Raw genomic sequence first — 22,860 nt, forward strand, 5'->3', positions numbered from 1 at the left:
TTTTCATACATCATTTGCATAACCTCTAGAAACTCCTAAATGAATATCAAAGTTTAGTTTTTTCAATACAACTTTATACTTCTGTTATTTTCTCTATCCTAGCACTAAATGTAACAAAACCATCTATAGCAGAAATTGTAAAAATATAAAATCAAATCAAGTAGTACCTTTTTTCTGGAATAACTAAAGATCACAACAGACAATGACAATTATTTATCCTAAATAACCTCAGGTTCCTAAAGTTGCACACTTGCTTTCATTTAATTTTATTGCTCTTTGAAACATGAGCTTAGAGTGAACAAACTACTAAGTTACCATATGCAATGACAGGCCACATGCATTCCTCAAATATAAATTTTCTTTTACTTCAGTTTTATCTAATGAGCTCTATTTTTTTCATTTTAGTTATTGAAGGAATTTCTTGTATTACTTTAACAGATAACCTGTTCAATGTAGTGTTTGTGTTGATAAACATAATAGTAATCCAAAATGAAGAGTTTGATAGTTTTGATTTTAAATTATTTCAAGGTAACTTTGGAAACTGAAGTAGAAGAACTTATAAAAAGTATTTTGTGTTGGTATTATGACTGTCTCCGAGTGAGTTTCTTTATTCTACACATAAGTTCCTCAAGGTGATGGCATGTGTGCTTAACCCATGACTGCATATCCTGGATTTAAAATAAATTCATTTGTAACTTGTTTGAAGTCAAACCCAACAAATACGCTTACTGGCCACCTAATACACTACTAACAGGAGGGCGAACATCTTCATGACCAACAACTCCCCTTGTGCATTTGCACTCAAGAAATTCATTTTTTGACAAAGCAAGGAATAAAAAGGTGCTCTGTAAGTGGGGTGGATGAGTGAGAATATCTGCAGAGGTATCTGTCAGAAATAGTTTCAGGTAATGAAAATATTAACTTCCGAGACGATACCAAAACTTGGCACACAATCAGCTAGAATCCCATTCTGAAATGGTTGAGAGGCTGGTACAAAGTACTACCTAGCTGAGCTCCTTTCAGAAAATGCCCAAAGGAAGGCCATGGGGTGGGACAAATGATCTATAGAGGCACACTGGTGTGAGACTGCATCTAATATCATCCAAGGTATACTCTTTGCCCAGGAAAAAAGGAGGAAAAGTAAACAAGCTTTCATGTGTCACAGAATGGGCAGAATACAAACATGGCTGTCAAAGTACTTGCACACAAGAGATAGCATTCAGACCATATCATATAACCTCACCTCCATTTTACTGCATAATTTATCGGAACAACACCAGCAGTAGTCATGCCATAGAGAGTGGTATGGTGTGTGCACACCTCTATTCAACTGAACTGACAACACCTACAGAAGGAGGACAGGTATAAAGTAGGTATTCACCTCAATTCTACTGAACAGACAATGGCTACAGGAGGATGGCATAGCATCATAGTGTATGCTCACCTCCAAAGAACAGAATCAGGCCACAGGAGGATAGCACAAGTGGCATGTGGTATTAGCTATATGTGGGGTGACCCACACTACAATGACAGTGTCCCTACTGCCCCACTTTCCACCATAGTGGCATACCTTGGTCTAGCCTCAGTAGTTAGGTTTCAATCAGTAAGGATTTTCCATGGTCCACTACACCAGCAGCTACGAACTAGTAAGTGGCAAGTCTTCTGTGCTCCACTTGATGAGAAAAGATGAGGGGAGACATTCAATGTGGGGGAGGCCCAGAAAAAAATGCCTAGATCCCAGTCAGTCTATTAGTATAGAAAGGTCTTTCACTAGAGACAGTGCAATGGGTGACTGAGTAACCCTATTTTGTAAGGCCAGCAAGTGCAAGCCAGGGAATTAGGCAGAACACATCCCTGGTTCTGGCTTTTTCCATGATAGTCCTTGGAATAAGTACAGTCTGGATTGGACAAAAAGGTAAATATATAGATATATCATGAGAATACCTCAAGTGATCTTGAGGAACATTCCATCTTACAGCAGGCATATTTGGAGCCAGGACAGATGGTATAAGTGCCTTCCATTATCTTGTTATTCTGGCTCAATACAGATTTTGGAAAATAAGTATTCACTGGTAGGTACCACCAGCCAAGTAGCAGGATCCTAAGTAGGCAAAATTGGATCTGAAAGTGAAATATTGTGTATTCTTCTAAATGACAGCAGGAAGGTTATCAATCAGAGAAAGTTGAAACCCATCAGGAGATTAAAACAGCCAGAAGGTGTAAAAGAGACAAATGGATAAAAAGCATCTATATGCCCACTTGGAAGATAATATCCTAGGGCCCACAAAGAAGAGATGTAAGAAAAAGAAAGAGACAAATTGAAATAGGAAATAGCATGCAAACATATCCAACTCAAGATAAACATGCCATCTAGAGGAAGTAATGGAGCCAACTAGTAAAGGGAGAATGAAAGGGGCTCATGGAAAAAAGGAAGTCCATAAATAGACACATTGAACAGCTCAATAGGTCATGGAAGCACATCCAGGTCTGAACAATCCAATAGGCAAGAGACAGGAAGAAAACAAATAGGACAGAAGTATAGGCAACCTCCTGAGCAGTCAAAGAACATGAAAGGATAGATCAGACCAGGAAGAGGGCACAAGAAACAACCATAAAAAGAGACATCTGAATAATGGTAATAGTAGGTGAGGAGGAGAAAACAAGCCAGAATAAAGAGATGGTACAAACAGCAGGAAGACAACAGCTTGAAAGGAGCATGCACCAGATCATGTAAACACCACTAAAATCTCAGTCGGGCATCGGAACTGGGTGAAGAGGATGGGGACACCTCATGGTATCAGGACATAAGAAATGCCATGCACAAAGCCTCCCACGATCATTAGAAATACAGATCAACAAGCCCATGACAAACAGTTAAGGAAATGGGGCAGAAACTGTTCATAGGTTGACTGCCAAGAGGAAAGAGACTTGGAACAAGAAATTCATGGATGGTTGGTACAAGAAACTATTATGTAAGAGACCGAGTACAACCAGACCAAGTGATCCACCAATAGGGGCAGGAATAGGAACATACCTGAAGAAAAGAGAGAAGGTCAAGCCTATTTAAGAAGGAATGCATGACCAAGATTGAAACATTAGAAGTCCTGCCCTCAACAGTGAAAGAAGCATTGAAGAAGGGAGAGATCCTGCATAAGATGTGGAAAGCAAGTGCAGGAAGTAGTCCAGGCATGGTACAATAATAAAGACAACACCCTGAGGAGATGCTCACAAAGAGGTAAATGAACCCCAAGAATGAAAGCCATAGGTCGGTAAAGTCCATAGTTGGAGACACATTAATGCTTTCTTCAAATGAAAGTGTGGTACTAGGGAAGCCAGTTTTCAAAAGCAAAATAACCTCTTCTGGAAGAAGATTATGAGAAATGTAAAATCTTTGGGCCAGATTATGCCAAAATTCACAGGCAAAAAAAAAAAAGTACCAAACACTGAATACGTGCAAGAAAAGACATAGATCAAAGGATGAGCAAGTGCAAGTGTATTACTCCTGTTGCTGGGGGCCTTTACCGCATGTTTACGTCACCATGCAGTAATGCAATTCACGTTAGATCATGTAAAATTAGGTGGGAGCTAGCTCAAGGCTAGTGGCATGCAAATTTCTTTAGAAGGCATATGAGAAAGATAACTACCTGTGTGAAGAGGTGTAGTATCATCTCAGAAGTATTTGTGTGTTAAATTATATCTGTTTGAAAGCTACAGAAATTTTCTTCAATGCGAAGACATCACATAATTTTATATAAGGTAAACTTGTACAGCACAGAGACAGGTTGAATGGGTAACGTAGAAAACTTTATTACACCAAACACACAGTATAAAATACAGAAGTAATATGACTGGAGATTGCTTGAGGCTTAATAGAGGTATCTTGTTCTTGTGTGGTTCTCTGTTTACATCTACAATGTTTCTATGTTTTGATATATACTTTTTTTTTCAGTGTTTGTAAACATGAGGATTTTTTTTATGTTTACCATATAAAATCAGATTAGCTTAGTTAAGTTTATCATTTAGTGAGTATGGAATATGGTAGGGTGACTGCAAAAATTCGGATAACTAAAATCTTCATTAAACATTATTCTTATCCTATTCAAACAATGTAGATAAATAAACTGGCTATTAATGTTTTTGAGTTACATATGATCAGTGGAAGATTTCTGCATATTTTAAAAACAAAATGATAACCACATTATAGTCTTTATTCCACATTAGCTAAGTAAGAAATATTCAGATTATCTTTCAAAAAATTTATGGCAAAATATATTTTTAGCAAAAATATAACTTTTGTATAATGCGCAACTGACAACCTCCAGAAGATATCTATCATATGAAATGAAGGATAATGTGAAAATTATTTTAAGAAAACCCAAAACTCGGTGATAATAAGAAGATTAATCCTTTTGTATCGGGTAGGTCAAAGTGTGCATGCCACAACTTTTACAGAGTTACATTCAAAATTTAATTAAACTACTTTATTATCAATATATATATATATGAATAAATGTGACATCAAAATGTAGTTAATAAATCAAAGTTTAATATTAATAAAATTTTAAGTTTTAATTTTATAAGGAAATATTTTAAAAAATCCTCAATCTCGTCAGTAGAACAGTGACATTTGCTCTCTGTCTTCTCTCTTCTCTAATTTATTTGCTACTCCTCAAAGTATAGAATATAATGTAAATTACTTAATATATAATAGTTATTAGTCAGGCAAAGCTTTTAATCTTATTTGGTTTCAGAGCCATAATTTAGAAAATTACGACCCCTCCTGCCACATCCAACTGTCACATCCTCTCTTTCCCAAATTGCCAATAATTTTCTAAAATACATAATACTGTATTTTTTATAACTAATGGAAAGCTAAAGTTTTAATCTACCAAATGACATATGTTGTTTTCTGTACTACAAAATGTCTAATTTGCTTCCAGTTCAAACTTTATTCCCATGGGAAACACATCAACAAGCTTAACTGAACTTTTAATGGTTATCACATGGGCATAAAGCCAGAAAAATTATGATAATTATAAGACACTACCTGGTTTTTGCCTGTCATTATTCCGTGTTCTTATGTGCATTATTTGATTAAATAAAAAAATCATTGACTGCAGTAATACCATCGATATAAAAAATTATGGTTAAATTTCATCGACAGTTGACAACAACAAAACAAAAAAGAACAGAAGACACAGATAAGTACTATATTTCTTGTTTTCATGTGTATCCTTTAATTATTATTATTATAAAAGTAACTAAAACCTAACAAGTAGAAACTTATTAGGTTAGATAGGGTTAGATTACATAAAATAAAGAAAAAGAAAAGATTTCATGAGGTATGCTAACAAGTAGCCTGTGCATTACATAATTCAATAAGGTAACATGTGCTACATGTTCACCAGGTGATTTACAACTTGTATGGCAGGATTATTAGTTAAAGATGGTTCAAAAGGCAATAAAACAACAACATTAAGTACAAATAGATGTATAGAGTTACAAGCTTTAAGCTACTCAAGATATACCATTGTGGTTTTCTTTTACAATTTGCAGTCACCGTAGAAAGAAAAAGGTGTAATCTAAATTTACTTCCTAATTTCTTTTATTTTGGTTACAAGGTCGGTCAAATCAACCAACCCTGTATAGAATTATAGTATAGAAAATAACAGGTAAAATATATGGTTTCAGGAACAAACACATTTGATATTTATTTAGGAAGTTTTGGGGATTACACAAACCAAGTTTGAAAATTTTCAGAAGAAAATATCTCAACATGAAAATCACTTTGCACTCAGAACAGACAACACTCTGACATCATACAAGTTTTAATAGAAATATTTAATTAAAAATTCTGATTTTCTTTTTGTCTATAAAAAGACTTAAAGTTTACTGAAAGTTTGCCAAAATTCACGAGGATACATTAAGTACTTTCAGAGTCATAGCATGCATTCCATCTTGGTTACATGGTGGTCACAAGATTGTGTAAAATACATGAACCCATTTCAATAGGGTTAATACCATGTTGAAGTAATGCGGTGATTTACAAAATTATGAAGGTAGCACAACACCAATTTTTTTATTTTAATTCTTGTACAGGGAGGTTAACCCTATGGAACGGGTTTGGGTACTTTATGGAATGTTGTATCGGGAATTTCACTTGTGCAACAATACACACTGTAACTCTGAAATTTCTTAAAAGTATCCTCTTAAAAACTAGTAAGATTTTGTTAAAGATCACAAGTATCATGTTCACAAAGAATGACATTATTTTAATTGTGTTTTTTTACTAAAAATGTTATTTTTCTGTTTTAGTTACTTGCACTCAAACTGTTAACAAATCAAGTGAAGGTGATTTTCATATTTTATTTCAATAACCTCTAAATAAATATCAAGTTTTTATAAGGTAAATGTTCATATTTTATTTTTCATTTTCTCTACCATATTGCTAACTAGCTATTATCATCAACACACAATGCAATTAAATGATTAAAATTAGGAAGTAGAAAAAAAAACCTTTTAATTTTTTGTAGAAAATCTTTAAAGATCTTCTTTTAGTTATATTTATAATTGCATGCCTTTTCTTTTTCACACAGTTAATTTTTAATGTTTTATTTTCCTTTCTTGTCCTTTACCATTTATTCTTCATCTCGACACAAGTCAACAGCGCTCTCTTGGCACGTTACAGTATCTCTGGCAGTGATGCACAGCCCTTTAGCAAAATTTACTTACACTGTGCAAGATCATAAGCCTTGAGAACTGATGCAAATTATGATGTATATTTTAAGAAATGCTTAAACCATTTAAAAACAAATAAATAATGAACTAAAACATAAAAGTAAAATCTAAATATATATTACTGTATATTTAACTATAACATATTTAGGTAAGAAACAACCATAAGCACTACAGTCAATCAAGCAGCCCACAATACTACAGACAGTTACAGGTACCCAATGGTGAAAGCTGCACACCAATTTCAAAATAACCACTGTTGGATTATAGTATAAAACGAGCTTGTTCTAAAGACTATATAAGTGTATATGTAACCTCTACATATAAAACTTAAACAAATCTATTGAAGGTGGGTGTGGCACCTGTCAGGGGTTGACAAAATATATTACTTGTTTCAACTGCATTCATCCAGAGAACTTTGAAATGTATGTGTCAATAGGTTAAGTATATAGCTTATTGTCTACATGTACATTGAAACAACTGTCATTACATAACTGAAGATACAAGTGTCAAAGTAGAGAATTTTATAGCTCATGGATCACATGACAATACAGCTGAAGTTTTAAGTCATTTTTTTAAAGGTTTCTTTTGAAATAAAGGACTTAAAACTTAGATAACATAACATTATAATGTTACTTCCATTCACATTGATAGTAAAGGTGTTTAATTAAATTTTGAATGTAACACAGTGACTTGTGCAGAAAAGTGTTTAAAGGGGTATCTGGTGTGAAAGGGTTAATAAGCTCATCAATTAATTGATCAGCAAAAACCACTAACTGCCCAGATCTGTACCTGAAAGGTGTTCACTGGTTGTACTATGGTTAAATGCTACTTTCTTAGCAATTTTTTTTAATTAATAGCCTTGTTTTCTCAAAGTACATATGGCTTGCCTTCTTGTAATATCAATTTCTTAAGTTTTAGCTATGTATATCTGACTTATTCACAAAGACAGGTAGAAGTCAAAGTAAAGAATGATGTACTTATGTACCGTCTAGGGAACAGGTGGAACAACATTACTGAATAATTAAACAGAATTACACCCAGATGTACTGTGGTACGAAATAGCACAAATGTCCAGTTTGTTCAAGCTCTCATGACCTTTAGACACAAAATAAGTTCTGAATCTTTAATTATACATTTTAGTAATAGGAGGTAAGTTAGTGATTTAAGAGTCATAAAATGCAAGTAAAGCCAATGGGAAATTGTTATGCTCAATCAATGACCAAATTATCAGTATATTAGATTTTTATTTTACAAAATTATAGAAATGTTCATATTTAGACTGGTTTATCCAATGCTTACCCAAACTTTTGTGATACTGCACCTGTTTAATATGCCAACTGATTGTTATCTAGATAAACAGAATTTGTCAGTTATACATGTAAAGTGATATACATTTTTATAATTATTAACTCTCTCTGCATGGGCTCAGTTAATTTCACTGACCTTGTAAACACAAAAAAACAAAATAAAAATATAAATTACCTTTTCTTTCTAGAATGACTTCAAATTGTAACATGAAACTACATTCATTTATCCTAAGTAGCTTTAAACTAGTAACAGTATACATCTATTTATACTTAAATTTTATTGTTTTATTGCCCTTTGAACCTTGTACAGCTACTATTTTTCCATTACAAGTTGTAACTCACTTGAGGAACATGGAGTTCATGTTTTGCTACCAAATTATATTACCCACGAGCTACCCATAGCTGCTCATGGGAGTTTCTTGTTAAACATTTTTATTATATTATCTATTTTACCTAATCTAACTTTAGCTAACCTAAAAATATTCCTATTTTTATATATTAGTGACTTTTATAATAATAAAGAATACACATGAAAAACAAAAAATAAAGTACTTAACCTGTTTTTTTTTTTTTTTGCTGCCGATTGTCAGTAATACTTAATCTCCCCCATTTTTTTATATTGATGGTAGTAATGCACTACATAATTTTTATTTAATTAAATAATGCACCAAAGAACACAGAATAATAACATACAAAAAAGCAGACAATGACACATAACTATAAAAAATTTTCGGGCTTTATAAATATCCCAAATTCATCCATGCTAATCAATATCTTTCTCTGTTCAGAAAACAATGTAATATAATACGTCATTTGATAGATGAAAACCTTGGTTTTCTGTTGGTTATAAATAATATAATATTAAATGTAAGAGAGAACTATTAACAAATCCTGAAAGAGAGGGGTCTAATTTTTTATTTGATAGCTCTATAGCTAAACAAGATTTCTCTTTAATATTGTCTTATAAATTCAAGAGCTTAAAACTTATATACTATTAAAATATGGATTATTAGCTATGATTTTATGCCATACTAATTGGTATAATGTATACAAAAAAGTGGTCTAATTAAATTTTTAATGTAAGTCACTAAAAACCTTGTGACATGCACAGTAAAGGATGGCCGATGCAAAAGGGTTAAAGTAAGCTTCATCTGAAAACATGCCATATACCTAGTTGTCACTAAATATATGTGTGTGTATGTGCGTCTTGTTCTCTCGCTCATATACATACACAATCACACACACAATGTGAAGCTAATTAAAAGTAACATTCATTTAGTGTTGACTAAAATATGTCTGGTTACATAGAACTTACCTGTTAAAGGTATAAAAGAATATGTGGATATTAAAATACTTGTTGAGAAAATCAACTACTATGTGTTTACATATATTGAATGTGTGTGTGTGTGTATTTATGTAATACAATTATTGAAAGAGTAGAGTAATTTAAACCTAAATATATGGAACATGTGCAGATATGTACTGCATTTAGATGAAACATACCTGTTGAAAAAAACTCCATGTGGTTTCTTCAGTGAGCAACTAAAAAAAAAAGAAAAAGTAATACAAGTCAAACACTTAACTAATCAAAACAAGTGTAAACCATGTTGTTTAATAAGGTTTATTGAGAAAAGTATAATAAAACTGAATAACTTTCATTTACCTGTGTACAGATGATGTTTCAATAAGGTACTCCAAGTATTAATGATGTTATTATGGTACCTTGAATTATCAAATCAAAACAGCATTTCCAAACAGGTAGAAAATGACTAAACATCTCTTAGATTTAAATTACATCACATTAATTCATACCTAATCACAGAAATATCCCATAGTACTATACACCTAAAATATTAATTAAAATTGCATTATACATACCAAATTATACAATTATGTTAATTTAAATCTTTTTTTTTATGTTTTAAGTCTTTTATTCCCTTAATAAATGAAAATCTTACATCTCAAGATCAATATTTATGATTTAAATTATTATTCAACTGTTAAAAAGTAATTATGTGTACTTTTAGAAAAACTAACTTAGAAGTAATTTGATATGTCTGTCTCTGACTCAAATATATAAAATTGTAGATAGTAAGCTGTATTTATATTTGTACTTTGCTATAAAGGAAATTTTGAAATCAGATTTTTCATTAAAAAACATGCTTGTAATGGTGCATTTAAGAGTAATTTTGATGCAATTGCTATAGGTACAACTGAAAATTATTTATTTACTAATTTATTCCAACCGATTCAAGTGATTTTATTTGAGTGGTTCATTTACCTTTATCGTATGTTAAGAATAAAGCTTCAAACATTTAAATACTAAGTTTCAGGGTTTCAACAAGTTTCAAAAAAATTCTTACTGTTTTCATGAAAACAAAGGTGCTTCACAACTAAAACCTTAGCTTACATAATCCATTTTATTTAGTACATAATTACACATACAAACAAGTATACCTACAGAAAAAAAGGTACTTAAAATTATGTTTTTACTTCCATGAAAATATTTAAGATTGAAAGCAAACTCATTTTAACTAGTTACCTGTCATGAAATAAAATTAAAATTCAAAAAATCCTGCATCATACCTTATATTAATGTGGTGTTGTGTAATACTTCTACAAATGTTCAAAGAAAGACATCACATAATACAAACCTATTGAAAGAATTCTACTGCTAAAAACTTAACAAATTGATATGGTGTGAATGCCTTTGACAAGCTGGCAAAGCATGATCATAATCAATTACACTTGTTGTAAGAAATTTTGATAGGCCTGTTACATTTTTTAATACTACATTCTTCATCTAGTCCCTCAGGGATTTTCAAAAATTAGAAGTGTGTATGATAACAGTATTTCCACCACACTGTCTTAGTGATATCCATTGTTGAATAAGACTAACAGTGTCTTATGACAAGCATAATTGATTAGTACCAAATCTCTCTCTTTGATACAAATTGATTGTACAGTATTACTTATCTGTTCAAAACAAACATTTCATACATATAAATGCTACATCAGCAAGTGATTTACTTAAGAAATTATTGCATGAAACTTAAATATTTAACAAGAGAAAATAATGGTTAGCTTTCAAATTCCTACACATTTAATTCATAATCTATATTTTCAGCAATGCTGATTGGTTACATGTTTGAACCTCTTTTCATAAGTTTTCATTAGCTTATGATGCAAATATTTGAAAGCCATATAACCATAGCAATATTTTAACAACTTATCACTACATTAACAATAAGACTATGATGATATCGCTTGAAAATCACAAACATAAAGTTATGTTTCATATGCAAAGTAAATATTTTAATTGTCACACTAGAAAAGTATAATTAATTACTGTTAAAACATAGCTTTGGTTAAATGGTTATCAAACCTTCAAATGACAAACTGATGAATTTTGTGTATGTAGTATTCTCAGTTTAGTCAAAGTGCTCATGTCACAGGAAACAATCCAGGATAAAGAGACTGTGTAAAAGGCAGGAAGCCAATGGCTTAATTGGGGCATGAACCAGATCATGCAAACCCCATTATAGTCTCAGTAATGTACTGGAGCAGAGTGAAAAAGATAGAGAAAAAAAGGAGTAAAATAGAAAGGAGAGGGCAAGGGAATAAACACCTTGTGGTACCAGGAAAGGAAAAAGTTCAAGGATGAGGCCTCCTGACAATTAGTACTAGTACAGATCAACAACTTAATGACAAACAGTCAAGGGAAGAAAATGCAGATAGGTGGTCATAGGAGGAAAGATCAATCACAAAATTCATAGTCACTGATAGAAAAAGACAGCAAAAGGATGACAAGAATGCAGCAAAACAAGTAACAGATAGAGTAAATTCCATGCCCAAGGAGGAGAGAAGATAACTTTCAATGAAGAGATGCGCGAGTGTGAAGCAAGATAGAGAAAGGGAGGAAAATTGAGGAAAGTAGGGGGTCAGAATGCCAACAGACAAAGGCTGAGCTAGGCAAAGAGGAGCCAACGATAGAACTTGAGTAGGAAAGTAGTGTGCGAAGATGAGGACTAGAGGGAGTAGAATAACATGGGAATGGGCATATAGAAAAAAGGGTGATAAGGCCAGGCTGAGAAAACACACAGCCAGAGGATGAGAAATAATGGACTATAAGGAAGGAAGCCTGGAGTTGTGAAGAGTGGTAAATGTATCCAATTGTGTGACCAACCAAGAAGCAAACCTCACAAAAGACCTGGGGATGTAGAAACCACACCAATGATAGAATGTGGACTGGCCAAGAGAAGCAGTCTGCCATCAAAACATAAGCTCATGGCAAAGGATAGGCAAAAAGATCAACATTATGTGAAATACCACTCTGGGGCCAGTGTAATGCCTGAAAGTAAAAGGACCTGGAACTGTAGCCTTTTGGAAAGTTGATACAAGAAACAACCCTACAATAGACAAGGATGTAAAAGTGCAGTAGAAGAGGGTAAGAGAAGCAACCATAAAAGAGACATCCAAAGCAGTAATTGTAGGTGAGGAGGAGGAAAACAAGCCAGGATAAAGAGATTATATATAAGGCAGGAACAACAGTATGTCCAAAGAACAGTGATAGGGTTGAGCTTGTAAATGTGGAGAGAATGCAGGACCAACATCAAAATGTCAGAAGAGGAAAGCATCGAAGAAGGGATAGATCCTATGTATAAAAGGCAGTAAAGTGCAGAAAGTAAGCTGGGTACACTCCAATCACTAAGATAATATCAGGAGGAAAATGGACACCAAGAATGAAAACCATGGGTCCAGACAGTCCATTGTTGGGAGACACATTAGTGCTTTCTCTAAAGGAATGAGGAGTTCTAGGGAACCCAGAGTCCACAAAAGTAAAATAACCTCCAGTGTAAGAAGAGAAAACCTGGTGGTCAGATTGTCATAGTTCACAGTCAATTAAGAAAAAAAAAAAGGCTGACCTCAGTTGATACAAAAGAAGAAGAAATGTCCAAAGTACCAAACATTCAATAGGTGTGAGAAAGGACAGGTCCAAAGATAAGCCCCCCCCCCCCTCAACCAAGTACTCTCGTGTTCCGAATAAATGTTAGGCCACATAACTATGTAGACTGGAATAACTGAAGAATTATTAAACATGTAGGCTGGAATAAGCGTGTCAACTGGAAAAATTAAAAAACATGTAGACCAGAATAATAGTGTTGACAGGTAAAGTTTACCTTGTGGTGTTCCATTAATGTTGTAGCTTCCCATCTGTCTCTTGACATTACTCCAAGTTCCAACAGGTTGGTTAAAAATGCATTATAAGTAAAAACAAGCTACCATTTTTGTTTATTTTTTGATGAACAGGTGGGAAGAATGGCTGTTGATTAGTTAAATGATAAATACGAGTCAATATTGTTTAAAAGCTTCCATTTTTATATTAAACTGGTTCCCGGGGTTTCTAGCACAGAACTAGTTTCTAGCATAAAACGAATGAAGATCTAATATGAGAATCCAAAATAGGTTGGGAAATGGACAGGGCTAAAAAGTCTGGAAAATATATACATTCCAAATAAATTTGTGAAAGTTTCTTGCCTTATATTGAACACAATGAAAACAAAATAGTAACATAAGTTCATGGGCTAGTCAAATAAACAAAAGGCATTTCTGTCCTCATCAATGTCATCGTCAATAGTTATCAGAATTTCCACCTTCATGGAAATTATTTATTAAGTGCTTACTGAAAGACTGATCAACTTGCAATCTCCATTTTAAACTTGCACGTAGTTTGCTTTGCAGGACTTTAATTTCATTAATAAATGGAGCAAGTGGACTGATGTGAGCTGTGTGTTGAGTAGATCCTGCAATTTGTCAAGAAAAGTTGCATCTTTCTTTATGTCGGCATTGTTTTTGTACAAAGAAAGGCTTGATGATTTTGGATTCCTTTCCTCCTCTACAACTTGCTTGACAATGTCCAAGATAACTTCTTGAATGCATGGATCGATATCATTTTCCTCATCTTCTTTCTCATTCTCGTTTTCTAATGGATTCGTTTCAGGGCCTTCCCAATCACAAAGCTCCATACCTTCATCTGGTGGTGCATCATAAGATGCTTTTCCATGAGTGCCTTTTGGAGGTGTAATGATTTTCAGTAGTGCTGATAATGAATCTGGGGGTGTTGACTTAAGCAAGTCACTTCTAAATGATAACATTTCATCACCTACAAGCACGAACAGTTTATCTGATACTTTGTAGTCTTCTGATCCATCAAAAGTATTTGTTAAAAAATTCTGTGGTAAGGCATTAGCAACGTTGATATCCAGACTTTTCCACGAATCAACAAGCATGTGCATAATCTCGTCACGTGAAGGAGATGGAATTTTATTTGGGTTTTACTTAAGCTGCTGGAGCATTAAGTTGCATTCCATTTCGTGGTACTTTTGCTTCAACAGGTGGTGAACATGAGTGTCATTGCATTGGACATTACCAGTTATACGACCACCAATCACAACTAATATATAACCTCTTGCCTGGAAAGATTTTCTCACTTTATCAGTTGTATGAACTGAGTAATCGTCTAAAATATATATATGGCATAGTTTTTCATGTTAAATAAATTGTGTCTATTCACAAGCCTTCAGATGGTGTCTAGCATCTTTTGAAGTTGGTAAGAACCTTTTGGGGCCCAATGTGTATTGACTCCTTGTGCAGCATTAAGCTTTGTATGTGTTCCTTTACCTTTAAAAACAAACTCCGGAAGAGGCATTGGCATTTCTTTTCTGTGGATACTTGCATAAAAATGGTATTTCTCTTGCATGATAACGTATAATTTTCTTTAACAAAAGTAGATTCATTGTTAATAGAAAAGTTTCTTTTGTGATGCATTTTCATTCCGATGCAATGGCATTTGATTTCCATTTATTCTATGCAGATCTTTCTCAAAGTTTGAGCAAAATCAGTATTGTACTCGCCAAACATTTTTGAAGGAACTCAATGATATGAACCTTTCTTTCTGTGTTGGGGAAAACAAACCTTTTGTGTGGCTTGCGTAAGCTAATGTGATACTCTTTCATCCAATCATGGATTCACTTATTTGAAAATTGAAGTCTCTCATTCACCAGCACCTCCTTTTCCTGCCAACTTAACCATTTGCTATACAATTCATTGCATTTTGCCTCGAACACACTCTTGGGTAACCTGGCCTTCAAAGACCCACGCACGTCAGTAAACCACACAAATAAAACTTGTTGAACCTAAATAATTGAAGAAATAAGTAAATAGATAAATAAACAAAAAGAAAATTTGTTTTCATCATTCAAACAAAACCAAATTTGTTCTGCGAAGGTTTCAGTGTAACATGACTCCCCATTAAAAAAATTAAACAATGATTTTCTGGCCAGGTTATCAGCACAGAAAAGGGTATACACAATGATAACAAACTTACCCCAGGGGCAGCACTTTTTCTTCCTCCTCCTGATACATTTTTCTTTTTTTAACCACAGGTTCAAAAGAAGAATCAACGGTGATTTCCCCATATGTGGAGTGGCATCTCCTAGCTAACTTGACAGCTTTACTAAATTCAGGGCTGTTTGATGAAGCATTTTTTGACAAAAGTTTGTTTGTTTGTTTGTTATGAATTTCGTGCAAAGCTACACAGGGATATCTGTGCTAGCCATCCCTAATTTAGCAGTGTAAGACTAGAGGGAAGGCAGCTAGTAATCACCACCCACTGCCAACTCTTGGACCACTCCTTTACTAACAAATAGTAAGATTGACCATCGCTTTATAATGCCCCCGTGGCTGAAAGGGCGAGCAATGTTTGGTGTGACGGGGATTCGAACCTGCGACTCGCAAATTGTGAGTCGAGCACCCTCACCACCTGGCCATGCTTTTAACAAAGGAAAGAACTCTCTCACAGCTTTCTATATGAAACCAGTGAAGTTTTCCTTTCTAGGTGTCACATATCTTTTCCTTCGTTTGTCCCAAATGTCAGTCATTACAATGTTTTCAAAATCTTTTTTATATTTTTCAAAGTTTTCCAATTTTTTTTTCTCTTCAACAGAGTACTTTTTTTTTGCTTTTTGCTTTCCATTTTCACTACAATATGTATAACAGTAATGTACAACTATGTCAAACAGAATATTGTCTATTTCAATAGTGGGCAATTCGAGTCTTATTTCCAAATGTTGTCAATTTTAGGAGGAACTCTTTGTGAAGTACAGGACAACTGTAATAGTGATTTACGAGAAAGTGTTACTTATCAAACGAATGTTACTATCGATACCTACATGGACATTACCCTGATAGGGGTCGGAATAAGTGTGGTTTACTCCAACACCCTTGTAGTATCCACACCTACATTCTTCAATAGTTACCTAACAATATTCAGGAAGGAGGAAGAGATCGACGAACCCGACCCTCCCAGGTCTTAAAAGATCTAAATACCGACAATGAGACTGAATTGAACTGAATTTCAGGATGTATTCCAATTTTGTTTTTGAATGTTGTCTATTTCAAGAAGCAACGCAAATGTCATTCTCATTGAATGTTTGAAATTGACTGTTTTCATTTCTGATTCCAACCACTTACATTGCAATATAACTCAATTAAAAAATTAATCATGTAGACCAGAATTGACCACTAAAATAAATAAACCTGTAAACCCAAATAAGCACCATGACTTTTTGGTGAAAAAAGTAAACGTATATACATGTTTAATCGGAATGCAAGAGTAGCCATAGGAAAGAAGTAATATAGGAGAATATGAAATATTTGAAAATGGACTAATAGAAGGAAATAGTCCAAGAAATGGAACACCAGCCCCAGGCCATAACTATGACAAGGAATATAAGAGGGGCCGAAGGAAACAGCAAGGAATGGGAAAACACGAAAAGAAAGGAGGGAAAAACAGGTGGAGAGAGGTGTCTGACATATTGCCCATGGCTAACTGCAGACTGGGTGAAAAAGACTGTAGTTATGGCCAAAGGGAGGTGAAAAGCAAATTGGAAGAGCAAAAAAAACAAAGAAAGAGACCGAGATGGAGAAAAAGAAAACAACTGTTAGCAGAAAGTGAAAGTGAGACTAACTGCTGGAGAAAAGATAGGTACCCAAAGAATTGTACATGTGTGATAGTCACTGATAAGAAGAGTGACACACAAGACTACCAGTAGAAAAAAGAGGAAGGCCTGGAATTTGAAATGGAAAGGAGAGAAGGAGAAAGATCTAGACGAGGTACAAGAGCAAAGAGGAAAACAAAACCTGGAAAAATATTGAGGACAGAAGCCTTATGACAGCAGTCCAAATCATTAGGTGGAAAGGAGCATCACAGAAGACATTTGTGCAAAGAAAGAGAGTCAAAAGAAAAAGTGGTACACAAGGAAAAGGATGTGGTATAAGAAAAAGGAAAATAATCTTACCCAATGTGTCCAAACAGAAGGGAACAATACTTGGACAAATAAAGCAGAAGAAGTGGTACAGGCAAAACAGAGAAGAAACAGAATTCAACAGAAGCATGAAGAGGTGCCTCAGATAAAAGGCAGAATTAGGAAAGGGAAGACAGAAGGGCGGAGAGAAAAAACGAAAAATGCAAAAAATTGCTCCCACCTAAACTCCTGTGCCATTGCTGTGCTTTAGCATGTAAATTAACATGTGACAGTTCTCTACCTATAGGAGTGCAACACACCCTCCTAGCACAGCTGATTCCCTCTTTACTTATTGTTCCATCATCACTTTGAGATTAGGCAAGAAAAGAATGCACCAAAAGTGGGGAGGATAGGTGGGAAGTGTGAGAGGAGGTATCTATCGGAAATGCATTTTCAGTTACGAAAAATGTTAACTTCCAATATGATACTTTACCTCCAATTGCATATTATCTAGAATCCTGCAATAAAATGGTGAACAGACTGGTGTAAAAGTTACCTAGAAAAAACCCCATCGGAAAGCATTTGAAGAGAACTCATGCAGCATACACCCTATACCATGAAAAGTAACATCCAGGCAGTGGTTGGATTGGGGAAAGTAAGTCCAAGGGATGAATTGTACTTGGTGAGTCATGTCCAATCCAAAACCTAGTAATATCAAAATATTTTCCATCTGTTCCGCAGTAGGAGGAGAGCTCACACTATCTACACCAACAGAGCACCACCACCCTACTCTACTAATAGATGAGCAGCAATCCCAATACTGCTTTACTCATGATAGTCTATAAGTAAGTATGGCCTGGATCAGGCCTTGTTCAGTAAACAAAACACCGCAAGAAAACCTCTAGCAGTTTTATGGAATACCCCATATTATCATTGAGTGTTTCAGATTTGAATGGCTTCATGGTGAGGATTTAAATATTAGTATACCCTGGCAGGCTTAGCGGTATCCTGAGACACAGAATAGGGCCACTGAAAAGGAAAGAGAAAGAAAAAGAACTTACCCAGATAGATCTGGTAAAGTGTATGTGGATTGGCTGCTGGAGGAAGTCAGTATTCTGATGAAGAAGAGATAGCAAGATGAGGAAGATAATATCTGAAGAAAGTATCAATGGATAACAGAAGTGAGCAGCTAGAAAGACAGAGATAGAGGGAAGGTAAAGTGTCAGAATTAGTTGGAGGAGACCTGAAAAAGTTGACATGAATCTACATCTAAATAAGAGGAATACCAAGGAATAAATAGACAGGAGTGTGAACTGTGAGGGCCAAATAACAAGAATACAGATGAAGAATGAATGGAAGGGTATTACAATTGAACATGCTGTCTCCTTCACAAACTGCAGGAATTTTAGGAAGAAAAGCATGAATAGGATAAAGAAGAATATATGAACAACAGAAAAGAATATGGGAAGAATCAATGGCATACATATTAGATTTTCTATGGCCACAGGCAAAATGAAGTTAGACACCAATTTTAAGCAAAAGATGGTACAATGAACAAGAGGCTAAAGGCTCAAAAGAAGGAAGGGTAAGGGCATAGAAGACAACATTCAGGACTCAATCAGGAAGAACTGCAGGATAAAAAAAGCAAAAAGAATGAGAGAGCATAGAAAGGACAGGTGAGGAGAGCCATGTAATAAATTCAAAAAGATGAGACACAAAAGGTCTAAAAGGGGAGAAGGCCTGATGCAAAGACCAACTATGAAATATGTGCAATTTTCATTGATAGACAAGGAGAGAGAAAAAACAAATGGAATGAGAAATAAAGAAGTTACATGTGAAGAGAGTACAGAACATTTTGCATGGACTGGACAAAACCCACATGTGGAGGTGGAGTGACAACACACCAGATGCAAGAGCAAGGAATGAGGTTGAAGAAGTAGGGAGCAGGATAGGGGTAGAGGAAGAGAGGACCGGAGAAGGTTAAAGTGAGGATAACATGGCTAAGCCAGCCAGTAAGAAGCTATCTGGAGTGAGGTTTCGAAAAAGGGAAAGCATGTGAGGGAGAAGATGAAGAGGAGGGTAGACATAGAGAAAAAGAGCTGAGGGATAAATAACAGGGGACCAGAAAAGGAGAAATTTAGTGTTGAGATATGTGGCAAAAACAACTAGAAGAAGAGGAGTGTCCAGATGAGAGCACAGCTACATGAACACAAGAACAACAAGGTACCACTCCATAAGTTGTATCTTGTGAGACTTTGAAAGTGATCAGAGAAAAGATGCAGGTCACCCAGAATATGACAATTAATGAGCCATATATATAAAGAATGGGCCCAGAAAAGGAGGTATAGTGTGTGGAAACTGTGAGAGAGAGACTGGGTATTCTTTGGTGATTGATATAGGAGACAAATATAGAGTTGGCTGTATGGATCATCACTAGCTATCCATGAATCACCTTAAGAAAAATGATTCAGAGCTCAATATACCAGCAAAAGTTCTAAGAAATTGATATGAAGGGACAATTTGTTGAGGGACAACTGACCCAAAATACACCCTTCACTTCATAAAGGATGCATCTGTAAATAGATGTAGAGAAACACCCTCTGTGGTATTGGTTTTGTGGACCACCAGTAGTAGTTGACAAGCAAGGAAGGGGAATGATGATGCTCAAAGAATCCCAAGTGATAATCAAGTGATCAGGGATTCCATGGAAGCCCAAGTCCCCACAAGAGAAAAAATCTCCTGCACAGTGAGATAAGTAGACAATAGGGTATGGGAAACTAACTGCTTGATGTCCCTCAAACAAAGAGGAGAAAGCTGGGCCCTGTGGAGATGCAAATTCAAAAACACCCAAATGAATGAGATACTAAGAGAGTGTGAAATAAAACTTCTCCAGGTTGATCAAACAACCTAGAAGCACCACCTCTTGAAGTAGGAGAAAAGGATGGCATTAGGAGGCTTGTAGGAATATAATCAATAAGAAAATAAACATCCACCTTGGTCATCCCAAGACATGGGCCAAAAGAATACCATACAGTGAGAAAAGTCCCATGGTGAATTGAAGGAGTTAGAAACTGAGTGAGACATGAAATATCCAAAACCGGATGCCTGTCCATGGATTCTGTGGGAACCACAAAAAAGACAGGAATAAAATCCTGGAGAAGGATGAGAAACCCATCCAGTGGGGTCTTTAGTCATTAGGTCCAACACTGCTACAGACAAATATTGAAAAGAAACAAGATCCCTTGAAGGAGGGAAGAAACAGGAGACAATGGAAGAGAAGGGGAAACATTGAAGGGTACTCCAGATCCTGGGTCTATAGGACAGTTACTGCAAAGACTGACAGCACTGAAGTCTAAGAGTGGTTAAAGAATGGTTGGGAACATAGGAATGAGTAGTGGTGACAAGGATAGGAGAGGAAGAAGACAGAAAGAGGCAAAGAAAGAAAACAGGAGACACAGTAAACCAGTGAGGATAAGGAATAACATTGGCATGCAGCCCTAAAATGTGACTCCAGAAAAACAAAAACTCCATGGAAATCATAGTAGATGAAAGCACCCATATAAATTATTGTCAATGTTTATGTGTGTTCATATGTTTCCACATTTCTTAATAAATCAGCAACAAATTTGACACAGTGATAAAGGATGAAATGAGGAAGGTCATGGACGTTGGACTCCCCATCTAATTTTGGAAAAACTACCAATCTTGTATATCCCTCAGCATTAGAATGAACTATGTAACCACTATTGTTAGAATTCTTGAAAACAGTATGTCTTTCTTTTTCAGTATAGATACATTTATGCATTTTTATTGCACTTTTAATGTTATTATGTTAAGAAATAAAATAGAGCACAATTTTTTATCCTCTGTTACAAACAAGTTTTTATTTTACCTGTCTGTTGGATGGGTACTTCAGCTAGTATGAGATAAAAGGGAGACAAAAGCATACGAGTAACAAGCAACAGATCAACCAAATATGAAGTGATAAAGCCAAGGAAGATAAACACAGAACTGTAAAGAATACATATGAATGACCATCTGCTGCAAATCCCCCATGGGAATGGTGGATTACTACAGAATGGTGGAAAAATAACTAAAAAGGGTAGAGTGTAAGACGAAGGTGGGAATACTTAAGCCTACGAAAGAGGAACAAAAGACAGAGGATCTGATTCTCAAATTTGAAGAAAAAGACTCCAGAATTTAGGAGTCAAAGAAAGATAATACAGGACAAAGTTATGTCTAGTCATGTGAGGTAACAAAGGAAGGAGGACAAGACATGCATACAAAGTAGTGGTAAAAGTAATCAAATAGGGACTTGCATATCTGGATAGAAGTAAAAAAAAACACATAAAAGTATGAAGAAGGGAAAGAGTTACAAAGTTAAAGAAAGAAACATACCTGAGGCCTAGTCCCAAAATTATGAATAAGACTTAGGCAGATGCAAGACAGTATGGGTATAAGATTAGACAAAAGCAGGTGGTGGGAAAAAAATACTGGCAAAACCCCATCAGTCGTGAACAAGAAACAAATATAATGTAAGTCAGGTACAAAAGAATTTCCAGACTACATGAAAGACTCTACCACCCACCACAGAAAAGTCATCACTTCTCCCAAAAGATAAAGACAAACCCGACGCCAGTATAGTTCTTACACTAGCAGGAACAATGTCATGTTGTCTCACATGAGACAGTGTGGAAATTACTGACACTTATGAAATAATGATGTGAAAATAAAAGGCCACAATATCTACAGGTGCAGAAAATGTTGGGAAATGAACCACTTCCAAAACAGGTAATGTCTTAGTAGATACTTCCGGTTTAAGAAAAAACAAAAAACACGTATCTGAAAATAACGATGTGAAAATAAAAAGCCACAAAATCTACAAGTGCATAAAATGTTGGGAAATGAACCTTGAACAATAAATACTTCCAAAACAGGTAATGTCTTAGTAGATATTTCCAGTGTAAGAAAAAAAAAAAAAAACAATATATGAAAAGTTGACAAACAAAAAAAATAAAGACACGTTACACGATTCATTGATAATTCACAATCACAATTTAAGCTTTTAAAATAAAAGAAAATGAAAATCAGAGTAATGTTAACAATGCAAATTGCATAAAAGTAAACACGAGACTAAAGAATTTAAACATATCTGGTCAATACAGTGCTGATGAGAAAAATAAAGATTCATAAGTGCAAGAGCATAGGGAAAGTTAGCGCGCATGGCAGTATGTCAACCTCCTATTCGTGGAAGGTTTTGTCACATAATTATATCATCATGCAGTAGAACAATTTATGTTACATCATGTGACATTAAGTGGAAGTTGTTTCAGAGCTAATGGCATGCAAATCTAAGGTAGATACATGGAGAAGATAGCTTAACTGTGGTATCATTTTAGAATAACTATATTCTATTAACCCTATCGGCCCGGGTACCCTTTACTATGCATGACACAAGGTTTTAGTGTCTTACATTCAAAATTTTTATTAAACTACTTTTTGTTTATGTT

The 22,860-nt window shown here is 34.8% G+C and overlaps 1 protein-coding gene across 2 annotated transcripts in view; it reads right to left on the reverse strand.

Moving 5' to 3' along the window:
- The window catches only part of LOC106468017 (ribosome production factor 2 homolog), a 60,893-nt gene that overhangs the window by 17,093 nt on the left and 20,940 nt on the right, over window positions 1-22,860 (reverse strand). For both annotated transcript variants that reach the window (XM_013928412.2, XM_022396310.1), the window contains exon 3: window positions 9,549-9,587. In XM_013928412.2, the coding sequence (XP_013783866.1) occupies window positions 9,549-9,587 (39 nt within the window). The remainder of the gene's footprint in view (window positions 1-9,548; window positions 9,588-22,860) is intronic.

This window comes from Limulus polyphemus, unplaced genomic scaffold (assembly GCF_000517525.1).
Source record: "Limulus polyphemus unplaced genomic scaffold, Limulus_polyphemus-2.1.2 Scaffold2833, whole genome shotgun sequence".
Taxonomy (NCBI): Eukaryota; Metazoa; Arthropoda; class Merostomata; order Xiphosura; family Limulidae; genus Limulus; species Limulus polyphemus.